The sequence below is a fragment of the Oncorhynchus mykiss genome, chromosome 3 (assembly GCF_057628025.1).
Source record: "Oncorhynchus mykiss isolate SJ-2025 chromosome 3, ASM5762802v1, whole genome shotgun sequence".
NCBI lineage: Eukaryota > Metazoa > Chordata > Actinopteri > Salmoniformes > Salmonidae > Oncorhynchus > Oncorhynchus mykiss.
Window position 1 is genome coordinate 8,424,939 of NC_143024.1, and position 25,542 is coordinate 8,450,480.

A 25,542-nucleotide genomic window follows, 5' to 3' on the forward strand; every position below is an offset into this window, starting at 1 on the left:
GCTAGTCAGCCAGCCTCTGTCCCTGTCCGTCTGCCAGGCTAGTCAGCCAGCCTCTGTCCCTGTCTGTCTGTCTGCCAGGCTAGTCAGACAGCCAGCATCTGTCCCTGTCCACCCGCCCGTCTGTCTGTCTGTCTGTGTGTGTGTGAAGCATGTTATCTGCCTGACTGAATCTGAACCCAGTCTATGAATGTCATTCCTCAGAGCCTCAGAGACACGTGGTATTTCCAGATGACTCTTCCTACAACAGGCTAGAAGTCACCATTTCATTTTGTTTACCCTTAAAAATCCCTGGGTTGTGTGTGTAGAGGGGGAAACATGGTATCACAGTACCAAATCAAATGTTTCTACAGCAGCTGAGAGATGAGTTATTTTGAGTGTGCCAGGAAACAGAAGTGTAGATATCAGTGGAAGAGATGTAGGCCTTAAAGTCCTGTTTTTACTGCCTCCAGGGTTCTCAACCGGGTTTCTTTTTCAGGGGTATCGTGTGAACCCTGCCTCCAGGGGTATCGGGTGAACCCTGCCTCCAGGGATGTGCGTGAGTGACGAGATGAAGAAGAAGAGGGGGAGGAAGACTAGGAGAGGGAGGAGGGGCTTACTTGATGGAGTTTCTGAAGTGATCTTCGGCCGGGTTTTTCACAGTGCAGCTGTTGAGCAGCCACAGATCAGCCTCCGCAGGGTCCTCTGGAGGGAGGGAGAGAGGGAGAGAGGGAGAGAGGGAGAGAGGGAGAGAGGGAGAGAGGGAGAGAGGGAGAGAGGGAGAGAGGGAGAGAGGGAGAGAGAGAGAGAGAGAAACAGCGGGAGAGAGAGGGAGAAACAGCGGGAGAGAGAGAGAGAGAGAGCGAGATGGAGACAGAGTAAGCGAAGAGAGAGAGAGAAGGAGCGAGACGGAGACAGAGAGAGTAAGAGAAGACAGAGAGAGTAAGAGAAGAGAGAGAGAGAGTAAGAGAAGAGAGAGAGAGACAGATAGAGTAAGAGAAGACAGAGAGAGTAAGAGAAGAGAGAGAGAGACAGAGAGAGTAAGAGAAGACAGAGAGAGTAAGAGAAGACAGAGAGAGTAAGAGAAGAGAGAGAGAGACAGAGAGAGTAGGAGAAGAGAGACAGAGAGAGTAAGAGAAGACAGAGAGAGTAAGAGAAGACAGAGAGAGTAAGAGAAGAGAGAGAGAGAGTAAGAGAAGAGAGAGAGAGACAGAGAGTAGGAGAAGAGAGAGAGAGACAGAGAGAGTAAGCGAAGAGAGAGAGAGAAGGAGCGAGACGGAGACAGAGAGAGTAAGCGAAGAGAGAGAGGTGGAGGGAAGACAACAGAAGTTCAGTATTAGATCAAATCACAACTCAACAACCCAGGACCCTTCAGCCCGTTCCACACCCATTAATATCACACTTCTCCAGTTACAGCAATTAATTGTGTCCTCCCCTCCCCCTCATCCCCTTCCTCCTCATCCCCCTCCCCCTCCCCCCCTCCTCCCCCCCCTGACCAGAGCAGCGAGGGGAGGCGAGGCGGAATACGATGCCAGGATCAGCTGGACCTCAGGGGGATAGTGGGAGTTTTATCCTCCATACCCCAGCCTCCAAGCTATCTGCCTGGAGACCTGTCACACTGTGTAATGAATAAACACACACACACGGTATGATTCTATTCCTGCCTGGCGCAGTGCAAGCCTCCTGCATCCTCCCACACCGCTGAACTAGATATTTCACTTACTATCCATTACCCAGCCTCACTGGAGCAAACACAGGCCCTGTGTCGGGCTGTGAGGCTCTAATGGAGGCAGGCTCCCCCTCCTCCTCAACCCCCTCCCCCTCCCTGACCAAAGCAGCGAGGGGGGGGGGGGGGGAGGCTCTCACCACGCACCACACGGGTCGCAGGCGGGGAGAACCCAGGAACCACCCAGACACCCCCTTCTTGCCTTTCCTCGCCTCAGGTAACACAACATATCAAAGGCCTATACCCAGAGAGAGGAGGCAGGGACAGACCTATACCCAGAGAGAGGAGGCAGGGACAGGCCTATAGCCAGAGAGAGGAGGCAGGGACAGGCCTATAGCCAGAGAGAGGAGGCAGGGACAGGCCTATACCCAGAGAGATGAGGCAGGGACAGGCCTATACCCAGAGAGATGAGGCAGGGACAGGCCTATACCCAGAGAGAGGAGGCAGGGACAGGCCTATAGCCAGAGAGAGGAGGCAGGGACAGGCCTATAGCCAGAGAGAGGAGTCGGGGACAGGCCTATACCCAGAGAGAGGAGTCGGGGACAGGCCTATACCCAGAGAGAGGAGGCAAGGACAGGCCTATACCCAGAGAGAGGAGGCAGGGACCAGAGAGAGGAGGCAGGGACAGGCCTATACCCAAATTACAATAAGAAGCTAAATATTTATTCTGTTTTCTGTTAAAGCCTATATAACAGGGTGTCTTTAGCAACACACCCACAGTGTTAAACACACCCACAGTGTTAAAGCCTATATAACAGGGTGTCATTAGCAACACACCCACAGTGTTAAACACACCCACAGTGTTAAACACACCCACGGTGTTAAAGCCTATACAACAGGGTGTCATTATGAACACACCCACAGTGTTTAAAGGCTACAGAACCCCTGCTGCTGTAAAGGCAGTGGGTTCAGTAATTGTTGTTGACAGAAGTGAAACCAGAACTAAATGTACAGTAAAAACTGTGAAAGGGAGAAAAGAAAACCCAGAAAACAGCAGCAGAGACAGGAAGGAAGTGGTCCGGCTAACCTAGCGTGGTGTGATGACGCCCACTGGTGTGAGAAACGGAGCGTTTACCGAACACACAACGCCAACAGACACGATCCATTCTAAAATCACTTAACATCCGCAAAAAACCCTTGGGGGAGATAAAAAAAATATATATAAGACTCACGACACTAAATCTAATGCGAGATTAGTTTGACGCAACTCCATACTCTGTGTGTGTGTGTGTGTGTGTGTGTGTGTGTGTGTGTGTGTGTGTGTGTGTGTGTGTGTGTGTGTGTGTGTGTGTGTGTGTGTGTCTGTTTACTGTGAGAACTTACTCCATTACTCCTCCTGAAGCAGTAACACACTATACTGATGAACACCAGACTTAAAACACACACAGCGTATGAGTCACACTACAGACAGCAGTAACACACTATACTGATGAACACCAGACTTAAAACACACGCACCACTCTGCCCGCGAAGGAAGGACATTAAGGTGAATGAACTACTTAGCCATTAAACCAATCTAAACAGGAATATATTTATTTTTATTGAACCGATATCTTGCTATGTTAAAACCTTGTAAAAGAACCCTGGGAGTAAGGTCAAAGGTTGGATCAAAAACCCTGGGAGTAAGGTCAAAGGTTGGATCAAAAACCCTGGGAGTAAGGTCAAAGGTTGGATCAAAAACCCTGGGAGTAAGGTCAAAGGTTGGATCAAAAACCCTGGGAGTAAGGTCAAAGGTTGGATCAAAAACCCTGGGAGTAAGGTCAAAGGTTGGATCAAAAACCCTGGGAGTAAGGTTAAAAGGTTGGATCAAAAACCCTGGGAGTAAGGTTAAAGGTTGGATCAAAAACCCTGGGAGGAAGGTCAAAGGTTGGATCAAAAACCCTGGGAGTAAGTTCAAAGGTTGGATCAAAAACCCTGGGAGTAAGGTTAAAGGTTGGATCAAAAACCCTGGGAGTAAGATCAAAAACAGGTGTTAAATGAATCACTTATAACGGAAAGAAAGTCGAGAGTTGACTTGTGTTTTGTTTATCTTGGTAGGAAGTGGAAACGTGACGTCGGTGACTCCTGGAAGATACTGCTGTTTCACTGCCTGGAAGTCAATTAATTTGGTTTCTGGGAAACTGAGACGTCAGATTCCTCTTCCTCTTCGACCAACAGCAACGCGTACGGACAGGCATGGCCAATCAACTCTACTGCCACCTTCTGGTTTGGAGTGTCTCAACAAGGCCGAGTGGCCGACGACTCCACAAGGCCGAGTGGCCGACGACTCCACAAGGCCGAGTGGCCGACGACTCCACAAGGCCGAGTGGCCGACGACTCCACAAGGCCGAGTGGCCGACGACTCCACAAGGCCGAGTGGCCGACGACTCCACAAGGCAGAGTGGCCGACGACTCCACAAGGCAGAGTGGCCGACGACTCAAGAGAGCTAGCTAGCTAGCTAGTGGCCGACGACTCCACAAGGCCGAGTGGCCGACGACTCAACAAGGCCGGGTGGCCGACGACTCCACAAGGCCGGGTGGCCGACAGCCTAGGAACAGTGGGTTAACTGCCTGTTCAGGGGCAGAACGACAGATTTTTACCTTGTCAGCTCGGGGATTTGAACTTGCAACCTTCCGGTTACAAGTCCAACACTCTAAACACTAGGCTACCTGCCGCCCCTCCACTCTAAACACTAGGCTACCTGCCGCCCCTCCACTCTAAACACTAGGCTACCCTGCCGCAGCCATTGTGAGTGTAACCCTGAGTTTACCAGTCAAATTCCCGGGGTGAGAGGTTTCAAGCCCATGCTACTCATCATTTGCCAAAACACCTGGTTTGATTCAGCCAGGGGCAACAAAGTCGCATCACGTTTGTTCAGATTCCATCGCAGAAACGGACCGCCCCACATTTATTAAATGTAATCTATTTTTTTTAAATGTTTATGACCATGATTTTATTTTTATGGCGGTCTTCATCCGTAACCACTTTGTGAACTGTCAGATAAATATCAGCAATCTAGACGAGCTATGTGTCGCAAAATAGCTAGCTCTCTGATCTTACGTATCTGAACTGGGCTACAAATATCGTCCAACGAACCATCATACCGGCCTATTCAGTAGCTGTTGAAGATTTGTGACGAACAATTTGCAACAATGTTTTCATAACTATAATAATCAGCAATATAATCTGGGGAAGATAAGTAGGATTCATTTCACAAGTCTGAAACCATAAAAGTAGGATTCATTTCACAAGTCCGAAACCATAAGTAAAACTATATTTTTTCTGGGACAGACAGACACACAGACAGATCAACGTGGTCTGTCGTAGCGAGGGGTCGGGAGCGACCCAGACGAGGGGTCAGGAGCGACCCAGACGAGGGGTCGGGAGCGACCCAGACGAGGGTTGGCACAGTCAGCCATTCATAGCCATGCCAGCTGCACATCAAGCTCGGCATCAACACAACCTGAGCCCTGCAACACAACCAAGCCCCGTGGGACGCGTTCCTTGAATAGAGAGAGACAAACACACAAACAATAAGGTCCCTGATCCACAACACACAGCAGCTATAGATCTCTGCAGAGGTTAACTCACTCTACCTAAGAGCCACACACACAGCAGCTGCAGGCTGGCAGTAGCCTCAGCTGTGACCCATTTCCCCTCCACCTGCGGATTTCCCCTCCTGAGTAAAAAAAAACCCAACAACAACAATAACAACCCCTCTGTCACCATGACAACCCCTCTATCACTGTGACCCAGTTACTCCACACGGACCAGTCCTCGTCTTAAATCACAGGCAGACCTGGACACTAGGTTAGCTAGGCTAGCGAAACCAAATGAGTCTGGAGAAGGGACCCAACCAAGCTAACGATCATCTGTCACAGAGGCAGCTCTTACACATAGGCCCTTACAGAGAAATTCACTGTTACCGGGCACATAAATAGCCCCGGGTGCATCCCAAATGGCACCCTATTCCCTATATAGTGCACTACTTTAGACCAGGACCAAATGGCACCCTATTCCCTATATAGTGCACTACTTTTGACCATATCCCATAGAGAATAGTAGGGTGCCCTTAGTTTTTTGTAAGATCAATAAATAATATAGTTGACAAAGGGGGAACATTGTGTTTAATTTGAGGTTTGTTATGTCATTAGGAGTCAGAGTCAGAGTCAAATCACTCAGGGTGAACTAAACACAGCTGTAGTTTCTGTTTAATTATGTCATTAGGAGTCAGAGTCAAATCACTCAGGGTGAACTAAACGCAGCTGTAGTTTCTGTTTAATTATGTCATTAGGAGTCAGAGTCAGAGTCAAATCACTCAGGGTGAACTAAACACAGCTGTAGTTTCTGTTTAATTATGTCATTAGGAGTCAGAGTCAGAGTCAAATCACTCAGGGTGAACTAAACGCAGCTGTAGTTTCTGTTTAATTATGTCATTAGGAGTCAGAGTCAGAGTCAAATCACTCAGGGTGAACTAAACACAGCTGTAGTCTCTGTTTAATTATGTCATTAGGAGTCAGAGTCAAATCACTCAGGGTGAACTAAACGCAGCTGTAGTTTCTGTTTAATTATGTCATTAGGAGTCAGAGTCAAATCACTCAGGGTGAACTAAACACAGCTGTAGTTTCTGTTTAATTATGTCATTAGGAGTCAGAGTCAAATCACTCAGGGTGAACTAAACACAGCTGTAGTTTCTGTTTAATTATGTCATTAGGAGTCAGAGTCAGAGTCAAATCACTCAGGGTGAACTAAACACAGCTGTAGTTTCTGTTTAATTATGTCATTAGGAGTCAGAGTCAAATCACTCAGGGTGAACTAAACGCAGCTGTAGTTTCTGTTTAATTATGTCATTAGGAGTCAGAGTCAGAGTCAAATCACTCAGGGTGAACTAAACACAGCTGTAGTTTCTGTTTAATTATGTCATTAGGAGTCAGAGTCAGAGTCAAATCACTCAGGGTGAACTAAACACAGCTGTAGTCTCTGTTTAATTATGTCATTAGGAGTCAGAGTCAAATCACTCAGGGTGAACTAAACGCAGCTGTAGTTTCTGTTTAATTATGTCATTAGGAGTCAGAGTCAAATCACTCAGGGTGAACTAAACACAGCTGTAGTCTCTGTTTAATTATGTCATTAGGAGTCAGAGTCAGAGTCAAATCACTCAGGGTGAACTAAACACAGCTGCAGTTTGTTTAATTATGTCATTAGGAGTCAGAGTCAAATCACTCAGGGTGAACTAAACACAGCTGTAGTTTCTGTTTAATTATGTCATTAGGAGTCAGAGTCAAATCACTCAGGGTGAACTAAACACAGCTGTAGTCTCTGTTTAATTATGTCATTAGGAGTCAGAGTCAAATCACTCAGGGTGAACTAAACACGGCTGTAGTTTCTGTTTAATTATGTCATTAGGAGTCAGAGTCAGAGTCAAATCACTCAGGGTGAACTAAACACAGCTGTAGTCTCTGTTTAATTATGTCATTAGGAGTCAGAGTCATAGTTTCAGGACATACCTCCATTTTTCTTTCTATAGTTTGAGGCGTGGGATGTTCTGACTCAGCCTGTCTGCCTTCTGTTCAGAGACAACAATATCAGGGAGGGAAGTGCGAATAGTGACGGTTTTGGCAGATTTGAATTCTGCTGTTGATTTACAAGCATGAAGTTAGTTATCGTGTGTATGATGATGTCATATAACTAACTCTATCTTTACCTTGAAACCAGTGACACAGTCAGTCAGTTACTAAGGGGGAACTCATATTTTTACAAGGCCATTTACACACACACACACACACACACACACACGTTTGTTTTCTTGTTAAAACCCCATTCTAGTTTCAGAAAGCATCATTGAAATGTGTGTAATCCTCTGGATAAAGCCCACTATAACAAACAGATGTACAGGGTTAAAAAGATTCACATGGAACCGTACGAGGGCCATTCAAATAAAATATTAAATAACTGGATCGATTGGATAAGGGGTTAAATATATATATTGTATTTCCTTTCTAATAATAAAAAACACCCAACAACATTGTGGTACCTTGTTTTTGAGGGTGGAAGAACGCAGAAACACCCAGCGCAGTTTAAGAGTAAATAACAGAATACAAAGAAACACTATTTAAAGACTACTGGCTGTCCAGCAGGACAAGGCCACATAGCAGGGAGACATTCATGGCTTAGACTCCCAGCCTGTAGATCTACTGGCTGTCCAGCAGGACAAGGCCACATAGCAGGGAGACATTCATGGCTTAGACTCCCAGCCTGTAGATCTACTGGCTGTCCAGCAGGACAAGGCCACATAGCAGGGAGACATTCATGGCTTAGACTCCCAGCCTGTAGATCTACTGAAGACAATACAACATGGAGCTATGGGCATAAACACAGGGAGGAATTCACAGTCACGTAGGAATAGGAGGGGGGGGGGTAGTTCTCACCAATCTGTTGGGCTAACAAGAGAGACAAAACAAGAGAGAGGGGAAAGGAGGGAGAGGAGGGAGCGTGTCAGCGAAGAAAAGAGAGAGAAGGTGAACAGGAGGAAGGAGAGGGAGCCAGGGGGGGAAGCAGGAGAGCAAGGAAGGAGACAGAAGGAATGAAGAGAAGGAAGAAAAGTGAGAGGGGAGGGAGCGAGAGAGAAAGAGGGAGAAGGAGAAGGGAAGGAAGGGAAGGAGAGAGGGAAGGAAATAGAATGGGAGTGAGGAAAGGAGAGAGGGAAGGAAGAGAGGGAGCGAGAGATGGGAAGGAAGGGAAGGAAGGAGTGAAAGAGAAAGTGAGGGAAGGAAGGAAAGAGAGGGAAGGAAAGGAAAGGAAAGGAAGGAGAGAGGGAAGGAGAGAGGGAAGGAAAGGAAAGGAAGGAGAGAGGGAAGGAGATAGGGAAGGAAGGGAAGGAGAGAAGGAAGGAAGGGAAGGAGAAAGTGAAAGTGAGGGAAGGAAGGAAAGAGAGGGAAGGAAAGGAAAGAGAGAGGGAAGGAAAGGAAAGAGAGAGGGAAGGAAAGGAAAGAGAGAGGGAAGGAAGGGAAGAAGAGAAGGAAGGAAGGAGAGAGAGAGGGAAGGAAGGGAAGGAGAGAAGGAAGGAAGGAAGGAGAGAGGGAGAGAGCATTTTGTTATTTTTTAAATCTGATTCTCAGGAGGCTGTTCCACTGGTAACCATCAACACACCCTCACTAAACACTACTGGCATCACGCCTGTTCAGTACAAAGCAACACACACACACACACTCTCTCTCCCTCAGTCACACACTAACCCTTCCACACACTCACTCACTCCCCAGGCCCAGACAACTGTCTGATAAAGCCCCTCTATATCCATCTAAATAGCGGAGTCTTACAGCCGAACAGCCTGACGTGGTTCAGCTCAGACTCTGCTGAGGAAAAGAACCAGAGCTCCATTCTCTGGCCTCAGACCCAGACAGAACCAGAGCTCCATTCTCTGGCCTCAGACCCAGACAGAACCAGAGCTCCATTCTCTGGCCTCAGACCCAGACAGAACCAGAGCTCCATTCTCTGGCCTCAGACAGAACCAGAGCTCCATTCTCTGGCCTCAGACCCAGACAGAACCAGAGCTCCATTCTCTGGCCTCAGACCCAGACAGAACCAGAGCTCCATTCTCTGGCCTCAGACCCAGACAGAACCAGAGCGCCATTCTCTGGCCTCAGACCCAGACAGAACCAGAGCTCCATTCTCTGGCCTCAGACCCAGACAGAACCAGAGCTCCATTCTCTGGCCTCAGACCCAGACAGAACCAGAGCTCCATTCTCTGGCCTCGGACCCAGACAGAACCAGAGCTCCATTCTCTGGCCTCAGACCCAGACAGAACCAGTCTACTGCAAACCATATGGCACCCTATTCCCAAACTACTGCACTATTTTAGAGGAACCCCATAGGACTCTGGTCAAACGTAGTGCACTAAATAGGGAATAAGGGTGCCATTTGGGTTCCCCGGCTCACTTCACAGGCGGGGAAAGTGCAGCATAAGCAGTAGCGATCCAGATTGGCGACCCTGTAGGTCAGCCGTGTGCAGTACTCATAAATCACATTTCTTGGTGAACAGGCCCATGGTTTACAGGCCAGGATATAAATCTATAGCAACAACAACCTGGACACAAGCAGCTACTCATAGAAAAGACTAAGAGCGAGGGAGAGGGGAGAGGAGAGCAAGAGGAGAGGGGAGAGAGAGAGGGCAGGGTAGAGAGAGGAGAGCAAGAGTAGAGGGAAGGAGAGAGGGGAGAGGTGAGGAGAGAGAGCGAGGGAGAGGGGAGAGAGAGGGGAGAGCAAGAGGAGAGGGGAGGAGAGAGAGGAGAAAGAGGAGGGGTGAGGGGAGAGAGAGAGAGAGAGAGAGAGAGAGAGGGGAGAGCGAGAGAGGGGAGGGTAGAGAACGAGGGAGGAAGAGTAGAGAACGAGGGAGGAAGAGTAGAGAACGAGGGAGGGGAGGGTAGAGCGCGAGGGGGGGGAGGGTAGAGAGCGAGGAGGGTAGAGAGCGAGGAGGGTAGAGAGCACGAGAGAAGGGAGAGAGCAGGGAGAGAGAGGAAGAGGGGAGAGAGCGCGACATATGTTGCCATTAACAGTTCTTATAAAATGGAACAGAACATCCTTCCTGACCGGCTGCATCGCCGCCTGGTAGGGCAACTGCTGCATCGCCGCCTGGTAGGGCAACTGCTGCATCGCCGCCTGGTAGGGCAACTGCTGCATCGCCGCCTGGTAGGGCAACTGCTGCATCGCCGCCTGGTAGGGCAACTGCTGCATCGCCGCCTGGTAGGGCAACTGCTTGGCATCCGACCGTAAGGACCTACGGAGGGTGGTGCCGGTACATCACTGGGGACAAGCTTCCTGCTATCCAGGACCTCTACAGGCCGTGTCAGAGGAAGGCCCGAAAAAAAAAAAAGACTCCAGCCACCCTAGTCATAGACTGTTCTCTCTGCTTCCGCACGGTAAGCGGTACCGGAGCGCCAAGTCTAGGTCCAAAAGGTTCCCAAACAGCTTCTACCCACCCCCCCCACCCACCCATAAGACTGATGAACAGCTGATCAAATGGCTACCCAGACTATTTACATTGACCCCCCCTTTTGTGTTAACAATGATGCTACTCTGTTTATTATCTATACATAGTCACTTCACCCCTACCTACATGTACCAATGACCTCGACTAACCTGTGCCCCCTCACATTGACTCTGTACCGTAACACCCTGTACCCCCTCACATAGACTCTGTACCGTAACACCCTGTATATAGCCTCCACATTGACTCTGTACCGGTACCCCCTGTAAGACAGATAAGACCAGAGTCTAATGTAAATGAAGGGCAGCTCTCCCTCCCTAACAGGCAGATAAGACCAGAGTAATGTAAATGAAGAGCAGCTCTCCCTCCCTAAATGAAGAGCAGCTCTCCCTCCCTAACAGACAGATAAGACTACAGTCTAATGTAAATGAAAAGCAGCTCTCCCTCCCTAACAGACAGATAAGACTACAGTCTAATGTAAATGAAAAGCAGCTCTCCCTCCCTAACAGACAGATAAGACCAGAGTCTAATGTAAATGAAGAGCAGCTCTCCCTCCCTAACAGGCAGATAAGACCAGAGTCTAATGTAAATGAAGGGCAGCTCTCCCTCCCTAACAGGCAGATAAGACCAGAGTCTAATGTAAATGAAGAGCAGCTCTCCCTTCCTAACAGACAGATAAGACTACAGTCTAATGTAAATGAAAAGCAGCTCTCCCTCCCTAACAGGCAGATAAGACTACAGTCTAATGTAAATGAAAAGCAGCTCTCCCTCCCTGACAGACAGATAAGACTACAGTCTAATGTAAATGAAAAGCAGCTCTCCCTCCCTAAATGAAGAGCAGCTCTCCCTCCCTAACAGACAGATAAGACTACAGTCTAATGTAAATGAAAAGCAGCTCTCCCTCCCTGACAGGCAGATAAGACTACAGTCTAATGTAAATGAAAAGCAGCTCTCCCTCCCTAACAGGCAGATAAGACTACAGTCTAATGTAAATGAAAAGCAGCTCTCCCTCCCTAACAGGCAGATAAGACTACAGTCTAATGTAAATGAAAAGCAGCTCTCCCTCCCTAACAGGCAGATAAGACTACAGTCTAATGTAAATGAAGAGCAGTTCTCCCTCCCTAACAGGCAGATAAGACTACAGTCTAATGTAAATGAAGGGCAGCTCTCCCTCCCTAAATGAAGGGCAGCTCTCCCTCCCTGACAGGCAGACAAGACTACAGTCTAATGTAAATGAAGAGCAGCTCTCCCTCCCTAACAGACAGATAAGACTACAGTATGATGTATAACAGAAGTGTGGTGTCTCACGCCAACGTATCCTGGGATTCTGTGAGACACTATGACTGTTACAGTAGATGACTCTACAGACTAATGTATAACAGAAGTGTGGTGTCTCACGCCAACTTATCCTGGGATTCTGTGAGACACTATGACTGTTACAGTAGATGACTCTACAGACTCCGCCGAGTCACTGAAACACAGCTACTGACGACACTATGACTGTTACAGTAGATGACTCTACAGACTCCGCCGAGTCACTGAAACTCAGCTACCGACGACACTAAGCTACCTCGAAATGACTGAGACTACTTCCTCCACAGCCAGTCTAGTCTGGGCTGTCTAACACACAGGACCAGACCACAAAGCCTGAGACACAGACCTAACAGCGCTACTCTGGGACACAGCCAAGCTCCGTTGGCCAGCTCATTATAACAGATGATTTCAGAGCCAGTCCACTGGCTCCAATCTCTCCATTTGTTCCACATGGGCCACCGTAGCGCTCCTGTTCCAGACGGCCTCTGCCATCCGTTATCCACAGCGCCAAAACAACTCGTTTTCACTGATGTCTTTCATCATTACCTTCAAAACACACCTCCCGTCTGTCTGTCTGTCATCAATCATTACTGTGGAGTAAAGGGCTTTCACTCACTCACACAGAAGTGGCTGGCCAGCAGCGGCCCGAGAACCAACCAGAGAGAGGGTTTTATGAACTGTTGGTGCCAGGGTGTGTGTGTGTGTGTGTGTGTGTGTGGCAGGTGCTGGGTAAACCAGAGAGAGAGCTCAGAGAGAGAGAGGGGTGTGTTGAAAAGCACAGCGACTATAAAAAGCAGGCTGACTGGAGGCTCAACAGGCCGTGCTGCTCTGCACTCAGGCTGACTGGAGGCTCAACAGGCCGTGCTGCTCTGCACTCAGGCTGACTGGAGGCTCAACAGGCCGTGCTGCTCTGCACTCAGGCTGACTGGAGGCTCAACAGGCCGTGCTGCTCTGCACTCAGGCTGACTGGAGGCTCAACAGGCCGTGCTGCTCTGCACTCAGGCTGACTGGAGGCTCAACAGGCCGTGCTGCTCTGCACTCAGGCTGACTGGAGGCTCAACAGGCCGTGCTGCTCTGCACTCAGGCTGACTGGAGGCTCAACAGGCCGTGCTGCTCTGCACTCAGGCTGACTGGAGGCTCAACAGGCCGTGCTGCTCTGCACTCAGGCTGACTGGAGGCTCAACAGGCCGTGCTGCTCTGCACTCAGGCTGACTGGAGGCTCAACAGGCCGTGCTGCTCTGCACTCAGGCTGACTGGAGGCTCAACAGGCCGTGCTGCTCTGCACTCAGGCTGACTGGAGGCTCAACAGGCCGTGCTGCTCTGCACTCAGGCTGACTGGAGGCTCAACAGGCCGTGCTGCTCTGCACTCAGGCTGACTGGAGGCTCAACAGGCCGTGCTGCTCTGCACTCAGGCTGACTGGAGGCTCAACAGGCCGTGCTGCTCTGCACTCAGGCTGACTGGAGGCTCAACAGGCCGTGCTGCTCTGCACTCAGGCTGACTGGAGGCTCAACAGGCCGTGCTGCTCTGCACTCAGGCTGACTGGAGGCTCAACAGGCCGTGCTGCTCTGCACTCAGGCTGACTGGAGGCTCAACAGGCCGTGCTGCTCTGCACTCAGGCTGACTGGAGGCTCAACAGGCCGTGCTGCTCTGCACTCAGGCTGACTGGAGGCTCAACAGGCCGTGCTGCTCTGCACTCAGGCTGACTGGAGGCTCAACAGGCCGTGCTGCTCTGCACTCAGGCTGACTGGAGGCTCAACAGGCCGTGCTGCTCTGCACTCAGGCTGACTGGAGGCGCAAGGCTTCGTGGGTTTTTCAGAGAAGCTCCAGACGGAGAAGCAACAGATTTGACATCCTTCGACATGTCCTGCTACCGTGCTTTGTTGCCAAAGTTATTTTACAGTTCAGGTGAAATGTTATAGGAAGACTTTTATCATTAATAATCATCACATTTTACCCCAACGTTCAAGAGACATGACAGAGAAGAGGTCATGAGTAATGTCGACTTAATTTAACTGCAGGAGAAACAGCTAAAACACTGAGCTGTTAAACATTCAGAGAGAAACTACAGCAGGTTCCCTCAGTGATGGCCAACGGGTTTCATTTTATTTGGCCCACCAAGTTGAGACTAGAGACCAGAGACCTTCTGATGACATGATGTGAGGTGATGAGTTCATATAGACTGGACCTTCCAGCTGTGATGAGGGCAGCACAATAAACACGTTGCTACCAGAGACCAGAGACCTTCTGATGACATGATGTGAGGTGATGAGTTCATACAGACTGGACCTTCCAGCTGTGATGAGGGCAGCACAATAAACACGTTTCTACCAGAGACCAGAGACCTTCTGATGACATGATGTGAGGTGATGAGTTCATATAGACTGGACCTTCCAGCTGTGATGAGGGCAACACAATAAACACGTTGCTACCAGAGACCTTCTGATGACATGATGTGAGGTGATGAGTTCATATAGACTGGACCTTCCAGCTGTGATGAGGGCAGCACAATAAACACGTTGCTACCAGAGACCTTCTGATGACATGATGTGAGGTGATGAGTTCATATAGACTGGACCTTCCAGCTGTGATGAGGGCAGCACAATAAACACGTTTCTACCAGAGACCTTCTGATGACATGATGTGAGGTGATGAGTTCATATAGACTGGACCTTCCAGCTGTGATGAGGGCAGCACAATAAACACGTTGCTACCAGAGACCTTCTGATGACATGATGTGAGGTGATGAGTTCATATAGACTGGACCTTCCAGTTGTGATGAGGGCAGCACAATAAACACGTTGCTACCAGAGACCTTCTGATGACATGATGTGAAGTGATGAGTTCATATAGACTGGACCTTCCAGCTGTGATGAGGGCAGCACAATAAACACGTTGCTACCAGAGACCAGAGACCTTCTGATGACATGATGTGAGGTGATGAGTTCATATAGACTGGACCTTCCAGCTGTGATGAGGGCAGCACAATAAAACACGTTGCTACCAGAGACCTTCTGATGACATGATGTGAGGTGATGAGTTCATATAGACTGGACCTTCCAGCTGTGATGAGGGCAGCACAATAAACACGTTGCTACCAGAGACCAGAGACCTTCTGATGACATGATGTGAGGTGATGAGTTCATATAGACTGGACCTTCCAGCTGTGATGAGGGCAGCACAATAAAACACGTTGCTACCAGAGACCAGAGACCTTCTGATGACATGATGTGAGGTGATGAGTTCATATAGACTGGACCTTCCAGCTGTGATGAGGGCAGCACAATAAAACACGTTGCTACCAGAGACCTTCTGATGACATGATGTGAGGTGATGAGTTCATATAGACTGGACCTTCCAGCTGTGATGAGGGCAGCACAATAAACACGTTGCTACCAGAGACCAGAGACCTTCTGATGACATGATGTGAGGTGATGAGTTCATATAGACTGGACCTTCCAGCTGTGATGAGGGCAACACAATAAACACGTTGCTACCAGAGACCTTCTGATGACATGATGTGAGGTGATGAGTTCATACAGACTGGACCTTCCAGCTGTGATGAGGGCAGCACAATAAACACGTTGCTACCAGAGACCTTCTGATGACATGATGTGAGGTGATGAGTTCATATAGACTGGACCTTCCAGCTGTGATGAGGGCAACACAATAAACACGTTGCTACCAGAGACCAGAGACTGAAAGACAAGAGAATAACACTGTTGTATAGAAATACTTCAGCTGGTAAACAGAAAGCAGGCAGTGGCTCCGTTCCAAACGGAACCCTATGTGCCCTGGTCAAAAGTAGTGCACTACATAGAGAATAGGGAGCCGTTTGGGACTCGAGCCAGTGTAAAACCAGGTCATCGGTAGCATGAATCCATCAGACAAGATACTTAGTGACAGATGGAGTCGGCGCTACAAAATGGCACCCTATTCTCTATTTAGTGCACTACATTTTTTTTTACCAGGGCCCTGGTCAATAATAGTGCACTGTACAGGGAGTAGTGTGGCATTTGAGCCACATGCAGAAGCAACGACCTGAATCGGGGTCGAGTTCGGTGGTTGTTTATGTTTATAGACAGAACTTTTTAGAAGCTGAATTATATATTAGTAATAACCTAACAACGAAGAGACGTGAACACAAAGGACAGGAGAGAGACACGGCAGGACTAAAACCTCTAGATAAATAAAGACTGTTCTGCTTTATAAAAACATATAGCCGTAGGTCTGCACTCAGGCTGACTGGAGGCTGCCATCCTGGAACTGCCCTGAGTAGTGAGAACCAATTAGGACCAAATGCTAAGCTGCCATCCTGGAACTGCCCTGAGTAATGAACCAATTAGGACCAAATGTTAAGCTGCCATCCTGGAACTGCCCTGAGTAGAGAACCAATTAGGACCAAATGCTAAGCTGCCATCCTGGAACTGCCCTGAGTAGAGAACCAATTAGAACCAAATGCTAAGCTGCCATCCTGGAACTGCCCTGAGTAGAGAACCAATTAGGACCAAATGCTAAGCTGCCATCCTGGAACTGCCCTGAGTAGAGAACCAATTAGGACCAAATGCTAAGCTGCCATCCTGGAACTGCCCTGAGTAGAGAACCAATTAGGACCAAATGCTAAGCTGCCATCCTGGAACTGCCCTGAGTAGTGAGAACCAATTAGGACCAAATGTTAAGCTGCCATCCTGGAACTGCCCTGAGTAGTGAGAACCAATTAGGACCAAATGCTAAGCTGCCATCCTGGAACTGCCCTGAGTAGAGAACCAATTAGGACCAAATGCTAAGCTGCCATCCTGGAACTGCCCTGAGTAGTGAGAACCAATTAGGACCAAATGCTAAGCTGCCATCCTGGAACTGCCCTGAGTAGAGAACCAATTAGGACCAAATGCTAAGCTGCCATCCTGGAACTGCCCTGAGTAGTGAGAACCAATTAGGACCAAATGTTAAGCTGCCATCCTGGAACTGCCCTGAGTAGTGAGAACCAATTAGGACCAAATGTTAAGCTGCCATCCTGGAACTGCCCTGAGTAGTGAGAACCAATTAGGACCAAATGCTAAGCTGCCATCCTGGAACTGCCCTGAGTAGTGAGAACCAATTAGGACCAAATGCTAAGCTGCCATCCTGGAACTGCCCTGAGTAGAGAACCAATTAGGACCAAATGCTAAGCTGCCATCCTGGAACTGCCCTGAGTAGTGAGAACCAATTAGGACCAAATGTTAAGCTGCCATCCTGGAACTGCCCTGAGTAGAGAACCAATTAGGACCAAATGCTAAGCTGCCATCCTGGAACTGCCCTGAGTAGTGAGAACCAATTAGGACCAAATGCTAAGCTGCCATCCTGGAACTGCCCTGAGTAATGAACCAATTAGGACCAAATGCTAAGCTGCCATCCTGGAACTGCCCTGAGTAGTTAGAACCAATTAGGACCAAATGCTAAGCTGCCATCCTGGAACTGCCCTGAGTAATGAACCAATTAGGACCAAATGCTAAGCTGCCATCCTGGAACTGCCCTGAGTAGTGAACCAATTAGGACCAAATGCTAAGCTGCCATCCTGGAACTGCCCTGAGTAGTGAACCAATTAGGACCAAATGCTAAGCTGCCATCCTGGAACTGCCCTGAGTAGTGAGAACCAATTAGGACCAAATGCTAAGCTGCCATCCTGGAACTGCCCTGAGTAATGAACCAATTAGGACCAAATGCTAAGCTGCCATCCTGGAACTGCCCTGAGTAGTGAACCAATTAGGACCAAATGCTAAGCTGCCATCCTGGAACTGCCCTGAGTAGTGAGAACCAATTAGGACCAAATGCTAAGCTGCCATCCTGGAACTGCCCTGAGTAATGAACCAATTAGGACCAAATGCTAAGCTGCCATCCTGGAACTGCCCTGAGTAGTGAACCAATTAGGACCAAATGCTAAGCTGCCATCCTGGAACTGCCCTGAGTAGTGAACCAATTAGGACCAAATGCTAAGCTGCCACCCTGGAACTGCCCTGAGTAGTGAGAACCAATTAGGACCAAATGCTAAGCTGCCATCCTGGAACTGCCTGAGTAGTGAGAACCAATTAGGACCAAATGCTAAGCTGCCATCCTGGAACTGCCCTGAGTAGTGAACCAATTAGGACCAAATGCTAAGCTTCCACCCTGGAACTGCCCTGAGTAGCGAACCAATTAGGACCAAATGCTAAGCTGCCATCCTGGAACTGCCCTGAGTAATGAACCAATTAGGACCAAATGCTAAGCTGCCATCCTGGAACTGCCCTGAGTAGTGAACCAATTAGGACCAAATGCTAAGCTGCCATCCTGGAACTGCCCTGAGTAGTGAACCAATTAGGACCAAATGCTAAGCTGCCATCCTGGAACTGCCCTGAGTAGTGAACCAATTAGGACCAAATGCTAAGCTGCCATCCTGAAACTGCAGGACGCAGGGCTGGGCGCAGGGCAGGAGGCAGGGCTGGGCGCATGGCAGGACAGGATGCATGGCATGGCAGGACGCATGGCGGGACTGGACGCATGGCAGGGCGCATGTCTGGACGCATGGCAGGACGCATGGCAGGACAGGACGCATGGCAGGACAGGATGTATGGCTGGACGCGTGGCAGGGCAGGACGCGTGGCAGGGCAGGACGCGTGGCAGGGCAGGACGCGTGGCAGGGCAGGACGCGTGGCAGGGCAGGACGCGTGGCAGGGCAGGACGCGTGGCAGGGCAGGACGCGTGGCAGGGCAGGACGCGTGGCAGGGCAGGACGCGTGGCAGGGCAGGACGCGTGGCAGGGCAGGACGCGTGGCAGGGCAGGACGCGTGGCAGGGCAGGACGCGTGGCGTGGCAGGGCAGGACGCGTGGCAGGACGCATGGCAGGGCAGGACGCATGGAAGGGCAGTCTACCTGTGTGGGGGGCCTCGTCTACCTGTGTGGGGGGCCTCGTCTACCTGTGTGGGGGGCCTCGTCTACCTGTGTGGGGGGCCTCGTCTACCTGTGTGGGGGGCCTCGTCTACCTGTGTGGGGGGCCTCGTCTACCTGTGTGGGGGGCCTCGTCTACCTGTGTGGGGGGCCTCGTCTACCTGTGTGGGGGGCCTCGTCTACCTGTGTGGGGGGCCTCGTCTACCTGTGTGGGGGGCCTCGTCTACCTGTGTGGGGGGCCTCGTCTACCTGTGTGGGGGGCCTCGTCTACCTGTGTCCGCCCAGCCACACTGAGCTGACACCACACCTCCAACAGAGCACATGGCTGAAGAGGAGAGGTCTCTCCATCCTCCCCTCACTGCCTCTCATTTGGTCTGCATTAACCTGCCATTAATTCATCACCACATTCCCTGTCAAAGGACCAGAAACACATCAACCCACTGAGTCGTTACTGATTCAGCTGGGCCCCCGCCTCTCCACAGCAGGTCTGATACACTTCTAAAAACAAAAAGGTAAAAACTGGACAAAGTACACAGCCAAATCAAGGACAAACGGTCTGAACCAACAGCACACGCTTTGAAAGCATGTCTAAGCAGCAATCGTCAAGAGGAAACCACCACCACGCAGATTATTCAACACACAGAGACAGACCGAGAGAGAGAGAGAGACAGAGAGAGAGAGAGACAGAGAGAGAGAGAGAGAGACAGAGAGAGACAGAGAGAGACGAGAGAGAGACAGAGACAGAGAGAGACAGAGAGAGACAGAGAGAGACAGAGAGAGACAGAGAGAGACAGAGAGAGACAGAGAGAGACAGAGAGAGACAGAGAGAGAGACAGAGAGATAGAGAGACAGACAGAGACAGACAGAGACAGACAGAGACAGACAGAGACAGACAGAGACAGACAGAGACAGACAGAGACAGACAGAGACAGACAGAGACAGACAGAGACAGACAGAGACAGACAGACAGACAGAGACAGACAGACAGAGAGAGACAGAGAGAGACAGAGAGAGACAGAGAGAGACAGAGAGAGACAGAGAGAGACAGAGAGAGACAGAGAGAGACAGAGAGAGACAGAGAGAGACAGAGAGAGAGAGCATCTAATAGGCCTTAATAACTAAGTGAATGTTTGTTAGTCAGCTTATCTTTCTAATTGAGGATTAAAGAGAACAAAGAGATTAATTTTATTCATCCACCTCTTTTCATTTCCTGGTTCCGGATGAAACATGAGCAACAACAACAACAGCAAATGAGATAATCCCTCCAGCTCTAAAATCAACCCACTTAGCCCCGGCACATCTGAATTAATCATTTTTCATTGGACAACAATAGAAGGGTTCTAGCATTTCAGGAGAAACCTTAATGAACGTTTTAGCAATTTAAGCAGGAGTCGAAAGGAAATGGAGTAGAATGTGGATAAAATAGAATGGTTTCTTTCATAACGGGAGAATAATAAGGTCTGTTATCAGAGGACAACATATTACTGTCTGACTGGAGGGTGAGCAGTGTAAACGAGTTATCAGAGACAACATATTACTGTCTGACTGGAGGGTGAGCAGTGTAAACGAGTTAGAGACAACATATTACTGTCTGACTGGAGGGTGAGCAGTGTAAACGTGTTATCAGAGGACAACATATTACTGTCTGACTGGAGGGTGAGCAGTGTAAACGTGTTATTAGAGACAACATATTACTGTCTGACTGGAGGGTGAGCAGTGTAAACGTGTTATTAGAGACAACATATTACTGTCTGACTGGAGGGAGAGCAGTGTAAACGTGTTATCAGAGGACAACATATTACTGTCTGACTGGAGGGTGAGCAGTGTAAACGTGTTATCAGAGACAACATATTACTGTCTGACTGGAGGGTGAGCAGTGTAAACGTGTTATCAGAGACAACATATTACTGTCTGACTGGAGGGTGAGCAGTGTAAACGTGTTATCAGAGACAACATATTACTGTCTGACTGGAGGGTGAGCATTGTAAACGTGTTATTAGAGACAACATATTACAGTCTGACTGGAGGGTGAGCAGTGTAAACGTGTTATCAGAGACAACATATTACTGTCTGACTGGAGGGTGAGCAGTGTAAACGTGTTATCAGAGGACAACATATTACTGTCTGACTGGAGGGTGAGCAGTGTAAACGTGTTAATAGAGACAACATATTACTGTCTGACTGGAGGGTGAGCAGTGTAAACGTGTTATCAGAGGACAACATATTACTGTCTGACTGGAGGGTGAGCAGTGTAAACGTGTTATCAGAGACAACATATTACTGTCTGACTGGAGGGTGAGCAGTGTAAACGTGTTATCAGAGACAACATATTACTGTCTGACTGGAGGGTGAGCAGTGTAAACGTGTTAATAGAGACAACATATTACTGTCTGACTGGAGGGTGAGCAGTGTAAACGTGTTATCAGAGGACAACATATTACTGTCTGACTGGAGGGTGAGCAGTGTAAACGTGTTATTAGAGACAACATATTACTGTCTGACTGGAGGGTGAGCAGTGTAAACGTGTTAGAGACAACATATTACTGTCTGACTGGAGGGTGAGCATTGTAAACGTGTTATTAGAGACAACATATTACAGTCTGACTGGAGGGTGAGCAGTGTAAACGTGTTATCAGAGACAACATATTACTGTCTGACTGGAGGGTGAGCAGTGTAAACGTGTTAATAGAGACAACATATTACTGTCTGACTGGAGGGTGAGCAGTGTAAACGTGTTATCAGAGGACAACATATTACTGTCTGACTGGAGGGTGAGCAGTGTAAACGTGTTATCAGAGACAACATATTACTGTCTGACTGGAGGGTGAGCAGTGTAAACGTGTTATCAGAGACAACATATTACTGTCTGACTGGAGGGTGAGCAGTGTAAACGTGTTAATAGAGACAACATATTACTGTCTGACTGGAGGGTGAGCAGTGTAAACGTGTTATCAGAGACAACATATTACTGTCTGACTGGAGGGTGAGCAGTGTAAACGTGTTATCAGAGACAACATATTACTGTCTGACTGGAGGGTGAGCATTGTAAACGTGTTATTAGAGACAACATATTACTGTCTGGCTGGAGGGTGAGCAGTGTAAACGTGTTATCAGAGACAACATATTACTGTCTGACTGGAGGGTGAGCAGTGTAAACGTGTTATCAGAGGACAACATATTACTGTCTGACTGGAGGGTGAGCAGTGTAAACGTGTTATCAGAGACAACATATTACTGTCTGACTGGAGGGTGAGCAGTGTAAACGTGTTATCAGAGACAACATATTACTGTCTGACTGGTGATTGGAGGGTGAGCAGTGTAAACGTGTTATCAGAGACAACATATTACTGTCTGACTGGAGGGTGAGCAGTGTAAACGTGTTATCAGAGACAACATATTACTGTCTGGCTGGAGGGTGAGCAGTGTAAACGTGTTATCAGAGACAACATATTACTGTCTGACTGGAGGGTGAGCAGTGTAAACGTGTTATCAGAGACAACATATTACTGTCTGACTGGAGGGTGAGCAGTGTAAACGTGTTATCAGAGGACAACATATTACTGTCTGACTGGAGGGTGAGCAGTGTAAACGTGTTATCAGAGACAACATATTACTGTCTGACTGGAGGGTGAGCAGTGTAAACGTGTTATCAGAGACAACATATTACTGTCTGACTGGAGGGTGAGCAGTGTAAACGTGTTATCAGAGACAACATATTACTGTCTGACTGGAGGGTGAGCAGTGTAAACGTGTTATCAGAGGACAACATATTACTGTCTGACTGGAGGGTGAGCAGTGTAAACGTGTTATTAGAGACAACATATTACTGTCTGGCTGGAGGGTGAGCAGTGTAAACGTGTTATTAGAGACAACATATCACTGTCTGACTGGAGGGTGAGCAGTGTAAACGTGTTATTAGAGACAACATATTACTGTCTGGCTGGAGGGTGAGCAGTGTAAACGTGTTATTAGAGACAACATATCACTGTCTGACTGGAGGGTGAGCAGTGTAAACGTGTTATCAGAGGACAACATATTACTGTCTGACTGGAGGGTGAGCAGTGTAAACGTGTTATTAGAGACAACATATTACTGTCTGGCTGGAGGGTGAGCAGTGTAAACGTGTTATTAGAGACAACATATCACTGTCTGACTGGAGGGTGAGCAGTGTAAACGTGTTATCAGAGGACAACATATTACTGTCTGACTGGAGGGTGAGCAGTGTAAACGTGTTATCAGAGACAACATATTACTGTCTGACTGGAGGGTGAGCAGTGTAAACGTGTTATCAGAGACAACATATTACTGTCTGACTGGTGATTGGAGGGTGAGCAGTGTAAACGTGTTATCAGAGACAACATATTACTGTCTGACTGGAGGGTGAGCAGTGTAAACGTGTTATCAGAGACAACATATTACTGTCTGACTGGAGGGTGAGCAGTGTAAACGTGTTATCAGAGACAACATATTACTGTCTGACTGGAGGGTGAGCAGTGTAAACGTGTTATCAGAGGACAACATATTACTGTCTGACTGGAGGGTGAGCAGTGTAAACGTGTTATCAGAGACAACATATTACTGTCTGACTGGAGGGTGAGCAGTGTAAACGTGTTATCAGAGACAACATATTACTGTCTGACTGGAGGGTGAGCAGTGTAAACGTGTTATCAGAGGACAACATATTACTGTCTGACTGGAGGGTGAGCAGTGTAAACGTGTTATTAGAGACAACATATTACTGTCTGGCTGGAGGGTGAGCAGTGTAAACGTGTTATTAGAGACAACATATTACTGTCTGACTGGAGGGTGAGCAGTGTAAAAAGTCAGTTATTATTTCCAACAGAAATCTAAAATCAACTTGCAGAAAGTGTGTGGCCCAGAAAGCGACTCTGACGTCTTGCTCTGGACGGATGAATACTGCAATATCTGGAGGGTATTAGCCCCCTGTCCTGTCAGAGACACACACAGCTTCTTGTAATGTCAGCTTTACTTCCTGTTACAACTGAAGACCAGATAGAGAGAGCGAGAGGAAGAGAGAGAGAGCGAGAGGAAGAGAGAGAGAGCGAGAGGAAGAGAGAGAGCGAGAGGAAAAGAGAGAGAGCGAGAGGAAGAGACAGAGCAAGAGGAAGAGCGAGAGCGAGAGGAAGAGAGAGAGAGAGCAAGAGGAAGAGCGAGAGCGAGAGGAAGAGAGAGAGCGAGAGGAAGAGAGAGAGCGAGAGGAAGAGAGAGAGCGAGAGGAAGAGAGAGAGCGAGAGGAAGAGAGAGAGCGAGAGGAAGAGACAGAGCGAGAGGAAGAGACAGAGCGAGAGGAAGAGACAGAGCGAGAGGGGTAGCCACTCGGCCGTCACAAAGACAGACTCAATCCTGTCATTACATCTTACCTGTTACTGCAGGACACACTATTGGCACACGGACACTGAGGAATTTCATGCTTCACGAGCTACACTTCTGTTCAAACTCCTTTTCTCTCTCTCGGTCACTCTCTTTCCCCCAAACTTCTCATTCTCTCTATTTTCTCTCCCTCCCTCCCTCTCCCCTCAGTAGAATTAGGCCTTTCAGCCAAGCAGAAATGTCTGGACCAAAAACCTAATTACAAATGTAGCCCAAGGACAGGAAGAAATGCATGAGCTAAAATACTATAGCCTTGAGTTATATAGCAACAGACATACAGAGAGCCCCCCCCCCCCCCCCCCCCCGCCGGAGGTCCCACTAGCCTCCCAACAGACATACAGAGAGAGACCCCCCCCCCGTCCCACTAGCCTCCCAGTGGGTTCAAATCAACCTGGCTCCAGACGCCGCCCGTTTGAGGTAATTGCGTCTATTTAAATTGTTCCAGGAGGGAAAGACGAGGAGAAAAGGGAAGAGACGACTGGCGAGTTGAAAGGACTGTAGCGACACCGGCCGAGGACAGAGGACTGTAGCGACACCGGCCGAGGACAGAGGACTGTAGCGACACCGGCCGAGGACAGAGGACTGTAGCGACACCGGCCGAGGACAGAGGACTGTAGCGACACCGGCCGAGGACAGAGGACTGTAGCGACACCGGCCGAGGACAGAGGACTGTAGCGACACCGGCCGAGGACAGAGGACTGTAGCGACACCGGCCGAGGACAGAGGACTGTAGCGACACCGGCCGAGGACAGAGGACTGTAGCGACACCGGCCGAGGACAGAGGACTGTAGCGACACCGGCCGAGGACAGAGGACTGTAGCGACACCGGCCGAGGACAGAGGACTGTAGAGACACCGGCCGAGGACAGAGGACTGTAGCGACACCGGCCGAGGACAGAGGACTGTAGCGACACCGGCCGAGGACAGAGGACTGTAGCGACACCGGCCGAGGACAGAGGACTGTAGCGACACCGGCCGAGGACAGAGGACTGTAGCGACACCGGCCGAGGACAGAGGACTGTAGCGACACCGGCCGAGGACAGAGGACTGTAGCGACACCGGCCGAGGACAGAGGACTGTAGCGACACCGGCCGAGGAGACAGGAGATGGAGTCAGTGGAGGGAGGACAGAGGCTGAGGACGAGGACAGAGGACAGAGGCTGAGGCATTTTGTTAATGTGTCGTTTGTGGCTCACCTCACGGTAAAATGGCTGCTCGCTCAGGCAGGTAATCTGAGGGGGAAAATGTGTCTGTCCGTCCGTCTGGGCAAAGGC

General features: G+C 49.1%; 1 protein-coding gene across 2 annotated transcripts in view; it reads right to left on the bottom strand.

Annotated features, from left to right (window-relative positions):
• LOC110506554 (CDKAL1 threonylcarbamoyladenosine tRNA methylthiotransferase) overlaps positions 1-25,542 on the bottom strand; it is a 699,428-nt gene that overhangs the window by 599,190 nt on the left and 74,696 nt on the right. For both annotated transcript variants that reach the window (XM_090230627.1, XM_090230628.1), the window contains exon 4: positions 597-681. In XM_090230627.1, the coding sequence (XP_090086753.1) occupies positions 597-681 (85 nt within the window). The remainder of the gene's footprint in view (positions 1-596; positions 682-25,542) is intronic.